The 11,617-nt window shown below is 35.4% G+C and overlaps 1 protein-coding gene and 1 pseudogene across 1 annotated transcript; both read left to right on the plus strand.

Annotated features, from left to right (window-relative positions):
- Positions 1 to 524: 524 nt before the first annotated feature.
- On the plus strand, positions 525 to 2,936 carry LOC115985876 (receptor-like protein 43). Its single transcript, XM_031108773.1, has 2 exons — positions 525 to 867; positions 1,696 to 2,936. The coding sequence occupies exons 1-2, from the start codon at positions 525 to 527 to the stop codon at positions 2,934 to 2,936; spliced, it is 1,584 nt and encodes a 527-aa protein (XP_030964633.1).
- Positions 2,937 to 3,382: 446 nt separating this feature from the next.
- LOC115985877 lies at positions 3,383 to 7,783 on the plus strand (annotated as a pseudogene).
- Positions 7,784 to 11,617: the final 3,834 nt, after the last annotated feature.

Raw genomic sequence — 11,617 nt, forward strand, 5'->3', positions numbered from 1 at the left:
TAAATGTATCATTCCTTCTGATTAATGTATCTATGCCATCTCATTTCCTAAAAGAACACCCAAAAAATGTCACTCTTTCCTTCTGATTTCTAAAACCAGCCAGAGCAGAGCAAATATGGAGTGGGTATTACTCTTACTCATTTGCTTCCTCTTGCTTTCTCAACCTAATAATTGTTCCTCTTGCTTTCTCTCTCTTTTAATTCATCAATGCCTCTTTGCCATTCACACCAATCCTCTGCTTTGCTCCATTTCAGAAACTCTTTTTCTGTCAATCATTCTAGGTATTTTCATTATGATTCTTATCCTCTAAAGAATTTGTGGAAAATGGGTACAGATTGTTGTGGGTGGGATGGGGTCACCTGTGATCAGATGACTGGTCATGTCATTGGTGTTGACCTCAGTTGCAGTCGGCTTCATGGTCCCATCCATCCTAAAAGCACCCTTTTCTCTCTTCGCCATCTCTAGAGGCCCAACCTCGCTTACAACCCTCCGCAATTTCATCTAAGTTTGGTGGCTTTGCGAACATGACGCATCTCAACCTCACTGACTGCTACTTTGCTAGTAATTTCTCATCTGAAATCTCCCACTTATCCAAACTAGTTTCACTTGATCTCTCTTGGAATTTTGACATGAGAATAGAAACGCCTAGTTTGAAAAGGCTTATTCAAAACCTAACCCATCTAAATGAACTTGTTTTGGATTTTGTTAACATGTCTTCTGTTCGACCTAATTCTTTCATGAATTTGTCTTCCGCTTTGACATCTCTTCGTCTTTGTTATTGTGGATTGAAAGGGAGATTCCCAGATAATATATTCCACCTTCCAAACCTCCAGCTGCTCTATGTATGTGGCAACTACAATCTCACCGGTTCCCTTCCAACGCATAACTAAAGTACTCCTCTTGAGTCCTTGGAGCTCTCTACAACCAAATTCCCAATCGACTTACCTAATTTAATAAGCAATCTCAAGTCCTTAAAAGAATTGTACCTCAGAGGATGCAATTTCACAGGATCATATCCAACATTTCTTCCTAATCTCACACAAATCACTTATTTGGCCCTCTCAGATAATAACTTTGGTGGTCAGTTTCCATGGTCCCTCCTAAACTTTGAAGTTCTTACTTACTTAGATCTTGGAGGCAACAATTTCATAGGGTAGCTTCCGAAAGTTACGACAAACTTGACCCAAATTTTCTCTTCAAATAATTCTTCTAATAGTCAACTAGTCAACAAGATTCCTTCCAATCTAAAATCTCTCATCTTATCTCATAACTTATTGGACGGCACTATACCATCTTGGTTGTATCACATCCCATCTTTACATGAATTATCTCTAGAGAATAACCAATTCACTGGACAGATTGATGAATTCCAGCATGATTCTTTATATTATCTTGATTTGAGTAATAACAACCTACATGGCCATCTTCCAATCTCAATTGCTAAACTTGTGAAATTTCTCCCACTTGATATCTCCTTCAATAATTTAAGTGGTAGTGTGGAGCCAAACATCTTCACAAAGCTCAAAAGTCTAGAATTGGTTGATCTTTCACATAATCCTCTCTTATCATTCCACACGTATAGCTATAACATTGCAGACTATACCTTGCCCAAACTTCGATCATTATCTTTGTCATCTTGCAACATAAGTGAGTTCCCGTATTTCTTAAAATCCACATAAAATTTAAATTCATTAGACCTTTCCAAAAACCAAATCAATGGTAGTATTCCAACATGGTTGTTGGAGGTGAAGACGGATTCATTGAGTTACCTGAATCTTTCATACAACTCCTTGGCAAGAATAGGAAACCTTCCATGGAAGAACTTGCAAGTTCTTGATCTTCATTCTAACTTGCTTGAAGAACCACTTCCAGTACCTCCGCTGCACACTTATTTCTTTTCAGTCTCAAGGAATAATTTAACTAGAGAGATCCCTCTCTTGATTTGCAATCTCAGTTCCCTCCATTACCTTGATTTGTCTTATAATCGCTTGAGTAACAAGATTCCTCCATGTTTGGGAAACTTAAGTAATCATCTCATAGATTTGGATTTGCAAAGTAACAATCTTCATGGTACTATCCCTTCAACATTTGCAAAGGGCTGTTACTTGAGAAGTCTTAAACTCAATGGCAATCGATTGGAAGGTTCATTGCCACAATCATTGGTCCATTGTAGAAAGTTGGAAGTTCTAGATTTTGGTAACAACAAGATTAATGGAACCTTTCCTCTTTGGTTGGAAAATCTTCCAAAGTTGCAGGTTCTTATCTTGCGGACAAACAACTTTCATGGTGCTATAGGCAATCCCAAGTACAAATTCCCGTTCCCTAATTTGCGAATCATTGACCTCTCTCACAATGAGTTCCATGGTCTGTTGCGAACAAACTTTTTCAAGTATTTAAAAGCCATGAAGAATTCTAATGCAGACAAAGGTGGATTGAAATATATGGGTGATCGTTATTATCAAGATTTTGTGATAGTGGCGATGAAAGGGATTTTTATTCACTTGGTGAAAATCCAAAGTCTATTCACAACCATTGATTTCAAAGGAGAAATTCCAAAGGCAATTGAAGAGCTTCAATCACTTAAGGGGCTTAATTTTTCACACAATAATCTTACAGGTCATATGCCGCCATCGTTGGGAAAATTAACCAATCTTGAATGGATAGATCTCTCCTCAAACAAGCTTATAGGTGAAATTCCTATACAATTGGCAGATCTCACATCACTGGCAGTTTTAAACCTATCAAAAAACCATCTTTTTGGACAAATACCTCAAGGTAAACAGTTCAATACCTTTACGAATGATTCTTACAATGGGAACCTGGGGTTATGTGGATTTCCAATGACAAAATTTTGTGGCAATGATGAGGGACAACAATTATTGCCATCATCAACCACTCAAGAAGATGATTTCAAATTTGAAAATGGGTTTAATTAGAAAGTTGTATTGTTGGGGTACTGTTGTGGATTCATGTTTGGATTGGGTTTGGGTTATCTTGTGTTCTCAAGTGGGAAACCGAAATGGCTTGTGAATATTGTTTATGGAGAATATGATAACAAGGTATGAAGATCCAAGAAGAATGCTCATGGATGAACTCATTGAAGAAAATTTTGGTGGATGCAAATATTGATTCTAGGTATATACTTATATACTAATAATATATTTGAAAATAATCTATTTCATTAATTTTTGGTTCTTAAAACTGTTTCTTTAAATTGTTAAGATGATTGTTCATTTTTAATTTCCTTTATGCTAGTCAAGAATGGCTTTACTTGTGTTAATGTGAGTCTTAATACTAGGTGCATAAGCTTCTATGTTTCCTTTCAAAAAAAAAAAAAAATGCTTCTGTGTTTAAAGTATAGCTATACAAGAGAGTAAATTGATGTGCTGATATTGTTTCTATTGCCACTAGAGATGGCATTATGCTGGTTTGTTCTTGACCCTGAATCTTCCTATATTCTGTCTCTCTTTACATTTTTATATGTTGAGGAGTCTATCAATAAGATTCTAAAGTACATACTGGTTATGTATAAAACTTAGAAAATTAATGAGATAATACATTACTAGTGATTTTGCCGTTTTGGTTTCCACAAATTATTACAATCACCTTTACTTAGCCAACTAGTTGTTTCTGGCACTTTTTGGTTATAATTAGTCAGTCTAAAATGTCAAACAAATTTAAAAAATGAAATACTTTTCTCATTCCAAATTCAGCTAAATTGACACTAAAGAACAACTCTTAGTAACTCGTTTTATTGGTGCTCTGATTTAAACTACTATACTTGACATCACAGGCTTATGGCCCTTTCTATCCAGTATTAACAGGATGGAGGGATAACATTCATTCATATTTAACGAAGTACTGGCCGACATTCCACGACCAAATGATAATATAACACAGGCACTTCACCTTTTTGCCCTTAGTGGTATTGATGAAAGATAAACAGTTAGTCTTCTAGGTACTACTATGTCTCTGCTCTTTCTTATTTCCCCCCTTATTTTATGGAGTTGAAAAATGTTTAAAAGTTATTTGGTTTATATCAATTTCTTAATCATCTAAAGATGCACAAGACATTGGGAAGATTAGCTGTGAATTCATACAAAAATGCCTCCCTTACCTTAACAGAACAGGGCAACCAAACCCAACTATAGCTCCTGATTTTCTCATTGAGATGAGAATGAGATGCCAAGACAGTAATAGGACCACCACTCGACCTTCTTCACCCATGGAATCATTTGAAATGAGTAAGTCTACAGTGGGGATGTCATATTTGCAGGAATTGTCACCTTCGATATCATCTGGGGCAGGTTTTGACATTCACGACTGTCAGAGCTTGTTAAAGGGGAGAGGGCTCCTTTTTGCCGATCAGAAATTGATAGCTAATGAGAAGACTGCGAGATTGGTAAGGGTTTATGCTTCAGATAATGGATCAACCTTTCGAATGGACTTTGCTTGGGCAATGATGAAGATGTCAGGTCTTAATGTTCTGACTGGATCTCAAGGTCAGGTCCAAAGAAACTGCTCCTTGGCTTTGGTCAATTCCTAAGTGACAGTCTGACCATAATGAACTCTTGAGATCTTTTTTCTTTCATGTAAGTTTCTCTTATGTTCTATATTTGATTGTAGATGTTGTGACTTCTACATTTCTTGCTTGTGCTACTTTTTGAGTCATATATAAATGCAATGGCATAGAGTAGACATTAGTCACAACGATGAACCTTACAGAGAAAAACTGCATATTAATGTGTTTTGGTTGTTGATTTCTTTTGGCATATAGAATTTTAATTTTAATGTTTTGATTCTTACCAAAAGTTAACAAATATTTGGAGAGTTCATAATGTATACTGCAACATCCAAATTAATATTAAGGATAGAATTCTTTAGACATATGTTGAGCTTGTGGTGCCTTTGTGTTAAAACCTCATGCCCTCTCCCCTGTATGTGTGTGTGTGTTTGTTTCTCATAAAAAAGAAGCAAACCTTATGAAAATAGTAGTCTTACATAGGGTGAATAAATAAATAAACTTGGTCCTAGTTGATAGGAGCTTATCATTTGGGGCCTTTTAGTTTTGTGGTCTCTACGCTAGGCCTTATCAATGTCAATATGACTAGTGTAGTAGCCTTAGCTTCTAAACCCAATGAACCCTTTCTTCTTGCATGGCCCGAAAAAAACAATGGGAAAACCTTAATAACTTAGAAGTCAAAACACTCAAACCATAATAACTCATTAGGGTCTTGCTTGTGTTTCATTCCCTGTGCACTATTTAATTTTTTAGTTTTTACAAAGGAGCTGTTTGAGTTCCCACCCCCCCCCCCCTTTTTTGGGGGTGGGGGGAATAGAATGCCAGAGAGTAAGTAAACAACTGGTCTTTCATGGGAACCTAAATTTTTCACCAGGAACCCATAATGGGAGTGAGAGCGAATCTTAGAATTAGAGTTAAACTAGTGCACTTTGGAGACCCAATTCAGAGCTTGTTGATGGGCTTTTCCTCTCCAGAAAGTTGAAACAAATTTAAGAGAAAGCATCTCAAAAATACTGCCGGAAAAGCTTGGTATGTCAATGTTTCAATGAGAGTTTCTATTTTAACTTTTCATTATATTTTCTTCTGTCTGATTGGTTGGCTGAGAAAGAGAAAGAGAGGAAAGCTTTGAATTTCTTAAACCTTGATGCTTTTGGTTTCAAGTTAACCACTAACTCTTCTCATTTCTTTTAGTGTATATGGGTGGAGGAATTTAGTTTTTATTTGGGGTCTCAACTTACAAGATTTTTCATTTAGAAGTGTTGTTAAATTTTCTAACAATGATTACATTTTATTTTTGTTGGTAAAATGTACATAGGTTTGACTTGTGTCCACAAACCATAACCCCTAAAATTGAGAAAGATTTTTGTTTACTGAAGGTGTGTTGAACTCTATTTTTTGTCTATGTAATTTGTTTCTGCAGCACTACTTTTCAATTATGCTCAAATTATTCTCTCGGTAACATTTAATTGTTTAATTTTTTTTTAGATAAAATAAAAAATAAAAAATTGGTTTAATTGTTTTGAATTTGCTTAGTGTTTTAACTTTCAACCTTATGTGCTTTAGGGAATGTGCCATTATGTAACTTAGGTCACAGTCATGCAGCTATGGAACTAGGGAAATTATTGAAATGCTTGTGTCTTTGTACATTAATGTTATAGCTTAAAGTGTAATCAGATCTTATTCTTCCACTTAAGAGATTGTTCGGCTTTAGATAATTCACAAATTGGAAAAATAGAAATGACATGGAAGGTAGGGTACTTCCTATTAATGCATTTAATATGTTCTATAATGTAAGTGTAGACATTAGCCTTTGGTTGGATCCATGTTTAGCATTCAAAAATTCATTCCTGTGTATGGAATGTAAAAGTTTTATTTACCAAAAAATAGTTTCTGTAAAGTTTGACTCTAGATGGGTAAAATAACAACTTGAAACTGAAAGTTGGTTAATTTTCCACAAGTTGAACTAGAATTGATAATAGTTATACACTTAAACAACAGTGGCATTAGTAGTTGTTTTTCTACCAATGATGCTGATAGGGTTGCTGATCTTTTTCATGCCTCCTGTAACTTGTATGCAACATCCTTGGTGAGAGGGATTTACCCTGCACCATACAAAGATGATTTTCTAGGGATATTAATGATATCTTTTACTCATATATTGCCAGTTGGTTTTCTTGTAAAATGGCATTGGCATGGTAAAGTATAAAACTTGGTCTGGTCTTGAAGTAATTATGATGGTAGTGTCCTGGAATCTTTGATTTGTTGCACTATTTGGGATGTTTATAGTTTCAATTTCAAAAAGTTGATTCTGCAACTCAATTTCACTCAAAATTTTATTATTTACCTGAATGCACATTATTCTATTTGTTTACATGAAATTCACATTAAGAAGCCATCAAAACACATCGTAATTTAATATGTGCTTTAAAATTATTATGTTCTCTTACTTTGACCAAAGTGAGCATTCTATTATCATAACATATTCCAAATATAGGACTAGACCTAATTCATCTCAGTAGTTCTCTTGCGTTGAATAGGTCTTACTTAAACAATCTCCCATTTATTTTTGAATTATGCTGGAACTCATTTAGATTTTAAGTCATTTTTTTTCTTTCCTATAAAAGAAAAAAGAAAAAGGAATTTAAAGTCATTATATATATTTATATATAATCCTTGAACAATGCTCTCTCCTCTCACATGAATGATGGGGCCTGAATTTAATTAGTGGGACCTATATGATGAGTCAAGAAAATAAATTGCTCCCTATGTACTAAATAATTACAATTAAATAATCACATATAAGAACTTAATGTGAAGCTTGCAATATACTGGTTATGGGCTTATCAAGATAATAGGACACTTGCTTTTTATTTGACTTTGATAATTCATTTGCTTGCTAGGATTTTAGATTCTATAACTTGGGCAGGTTATTATTGATTTCTGAATTCTTTCCTACGTTCACAATTTCAGCTGAGAAGTGCCATTGATCTGAAAAGGCACTACAAGAAGGGTGATTCAAAATCCAAAACATTACTCAAGTATTTCCTGGCAAGTCTGTTTGTAATTTCTAGACTAAAAGTATAGTATGTGATATCTTGGAGCTCTAACTAGGACAGTGTGTATATTCTCCTTTGGGTGGTATACATTTTGTCATTAAGGCTTGGCTAATTCATACCCCTTTTTGTCTTTTGACAATTAGATCGGGGATGATGATAGTGTCAACATCATACTTCTTCACAGTTAGACTAACGAGGAAAGAGAGAAAGGAGGGAACAATTGCAGCTGAGTTGTTATATGATCGTACCCTTGTTGACTACAGGTGAGATATGCTACACTATCTTGTGTTTGGGTCCCTTATAAGCAAAAGTTAATTTTGAGTCCTCTGTTGTGCACCTTATATGTTTCCATTGCTACATTTAACCAAATTGGAATAATTTTGAATATATTTTAGGAAGTTGTTACTTCATCCTTGGTTATGTGAAGAGCACAATCAATTATTTCTACGATAATCTGTGTTTGTATTTGATTTACTTCTATTGGGATAGCCAGAATTGGGTTCAGTTTGTGTCTAGTGAAAGTTTTCACTGGACACGTTGGATTGCAGACACATGTCCACTCTTGGACACGTGTCCGAATCCTGCCGTGTCCAGTGAAAATTTTCATTGGACACAAGCCTTTCCTGCCAGAATTTCTCTATGAAATGAAGCTTTAATTTCAATTTGTAATGTATCTTTGCTTTGTTTTCCTTTATTAATCTTCCTCTTTTTTAATCTCTATGTATAGTAAGAAGGGGGGGAAAAAAGTTCAATCCCAATGTGTTCCATATGGGTTCATTTCATCTACATATACAATGGCAGAGGAATCCCTATTGGGTTTTAGCTGATGCTCTTGCGTCTTCTGCTTCTCGTTCTTCAACTTATTCTTCTTCATCCGTGAACTTGCCCGAAACATTCTCTCAGTTTTGTCCATTTGGAGGCAGGAACTGAGAGGGAACAAGAAAGACCGTGAACAGAGAAGTAGAAAATGGGAAACTAAACGAACTACATTAACTAGGCCAAACCCAGTGGGTTGAACGAGTCAGAATTTTTTTTTTAAATTAGTTAACGACATCAAATTACCTATTTTCCATATGTAATTGCAACCTAGAGTTTTTATTTTTATTTTTAAATGGAATAGAATTTGAACTTATGTCGTTGACTCTATTGTAATTGTTATCATCATCATGTTAAGACATCAATCCGTTTTTTGTGTAAATTGATTCGAATTCCACATCTATAATTTGACAATAAAAGATTTTCTAGTTGAGTTAACTATAACAACAACAACAACAACAAAACTTAAATGGTCTATTAATTTTTTTTTTTTTTTTTTTTTTACTTGGGGCATTAATAATACTTAACATTAAGGAAACCAAAAGCAAAAGTATAAAGACTAGAAATGGAACCCACCAGGGCCACCACTGATATGATAGTTTTAGGATTTATTACATCCATCAACACCATCATTACTGCAAAGATTAGTGATACTCTCCTCTCTTCTAAGAAAGTATAGGGCTTGACAACTTTTTGGAGATTTAACTAGTGTGAAAATTATGTTAACTAGTCGCGGTCCCGCGCATTGCGCGAGATAATTTTTTTAGGGTGCTCTTATTTAGTTAATTTTTACCATTAGGACTAATTTAACAAAGAAAAATGTATTTTATAACTATACTATAGGAAAAATCACACACGTAATATATATAAATTTTGTTGTATCAAATGAAAACAATATAATTTTTCTCAAGAATTCAAAAGGTAAGTTGGCGAAAATATTCAATTTTTAATAGAACTTATTTATAACATTTTGTGTATCATTAAAAAGTATATACAATTTAGAAATTATTCTTTTAGTTTTAAACAAACTTTCTCGAACCCAATTTTTTCTACCCTATACACCAAAAAATATATCTAAAAAAATTAATAAAACTCAAAAAAACTAAAATTTAAAATAAAAAGGAAAGAGAAAAATAAAAATCACATCATAATCAAAATCCTTCTCAATATGTAAAACATATCAAATGTGAAACATATCAAACTCCTTCTTAATATCCAATGCACAATCAAATTAAAATTTTTTAATAAGTTACGCAATAGAAATCGATGGCTGATTCTAAGCAAAAGTGCTAGTTGTAGCCTTATACATGATAATTTTAACTCTTTTACCTTAATAATATAAAAATAACATAAAAATATGTAAGGTTGAATTTATTCAACCATCTAATTGGTTTTATTCCGTGCCAAATTTGCTTGTAATTCAGCATTTAGTAACCCTGTATTTAGGTGGGTTTGATGTAAGGGTAGTGAGTGAGATAGAGTGAAGATTGCTCAAGAGTGTGCAAGAAAACAGAGACTCACGGCTAAGCCTCGCGGGTGACTCGCGGTTTCAAGCCGCCAGACGCAACACACGTGCCAAGCATGCTGGAAGGTGAACAGTCATGCAAGCTGGAGCACTACAGGACAAAACAGGACAACTGGCCATACGGTTATCTCGCGACTGGATCTCGCGACTTAGTCAAGCCGCGAGCCACCCCTGTTTTGTAAAACCTAACGTTTCACATTCCTCTCCCACTCCAGTATAAATACCCCTTTTACCCATGATTGTAAGAGAGCTTCCAGAGAGAATTTTGAGAGAGAAACCCTAAAGAAAAACGAGATTGATTCACCCACAATCTATACATTAGAGTCTTTTCAAATTCCTCAACTCTCTTTCTCTCCATTGTCAAATCCTTGAGAGGCATTATACCAAACCTGGTACTCACCATCATCATCACTGTGAGACAGCTGTTTGGATTTCTGGGAAGCAGTTAGGAAGGAACCAATCTTTATTGGTTGATGCTACGGTCTAGTAGCGGAATCCGGGAAGCTAGAAAAGAAAAAGGTTCGGCACAACCTCGTTGGAGCAAGAAGCTTGGAGGGCTTAGGTGCACTGGGTAGATTAGGCTTGGAGGGTCTATTGCTGTCCATGTATCCCAACTGTATTTTCTAGTAGATTGTTTACCGCTTGGAGGGCGGCGGAGAGGTTTTACGCCGAGGGCTTCGGTTTCCTCTTCAATAACACATCACGTGTTGTCTTTGTGTTTGCATCTTCTTTCCTCTCTATCTTTGCCTTTTTATTATCTGCTATGGATTGTTTTTTGTTTCGGCTTAGATAGTTTTTTACCAATTTCATATTATAGCGTATGTTAAGTTTCCGCACACTAATTGTTTGACATATTGCTTGAATTGGTTAAGTTGTAATTTGAGGGTCTAAACGTTCAAAGGTGTTTATAGACGTTTTTGAACTTTCAATTAGTATCAGAGCGGGTACACTGTTATTGGTTTCATTACCATTGTGTGATCCTTGACTCCCTTTTGAGATGGATCGGTCTCAATCCCTAAATGCACCTCCATATTTTGATGGTAGTAATTATGCTTTTTGGAAAGTTCGCATGAAAGCTTTTCTGTGCTCTATTGATGAATCCGTTTGGGATGCTATTGAGATTGGTTGGACCAGACTTGAGGCAGCCAAATCCATTTGGGATAAGGCAGCACTTGCTGCATCTAATGCTAACAGTAAAGCACTCAATGCTATTTTCTGTGGTGTGTCTCCAGATGAATTTCACAGGATTTCTCATATTACCATTGCCAAAGAAGCATGGGAGATTTTGGAAACCACCTATGAAGGCACAAAGAAAGTGAAAGACACCAAGTTGCAAATGCTGACCACTCGGTTTGAGGAGCTCAAAATGAGTGAGGATGAGTCTTTTGACTCTTTCTATGGGAAGCTAAATGAGGTGGTTGTCAGTAAGTTCAACTTGGGGGAGAAAACGGAGGATTCAAAAATTGTAAGAAAGATCCTTCGATCATTGCCGGAAAGTTTTCGTGCTAAAGTGACAGCGATTGAAGAGAGCAAGGACCTTGATGACATCAAAGTACAGGAGCTGGTTGGTTCTCTGCAGACTTATGAGATGTCGCTGCCCAATCAACGGAAGAGTAAATCTCTTGCTCTAAAGACCATTAATGAGAAGGTGGAAGATCAAGACTCATCGGGAGAAGATGTGGTTGACAAAGATGTTGC

The sequence above is a fragment of the Quercus lobata genome, chromosome 4 (assembly GCF_001633185.2).
Source record: "Quercus lobata isolate SW786 chromosome 4, ValleyOak3.0 Primary Assembly, whole genome shotgun sequence".
NCBI lineage: Eukaryota > Viridiplantae > Streptophyta > Magnoliopsida > Fagales > Fagaceae > Quercus > Quercus lobata.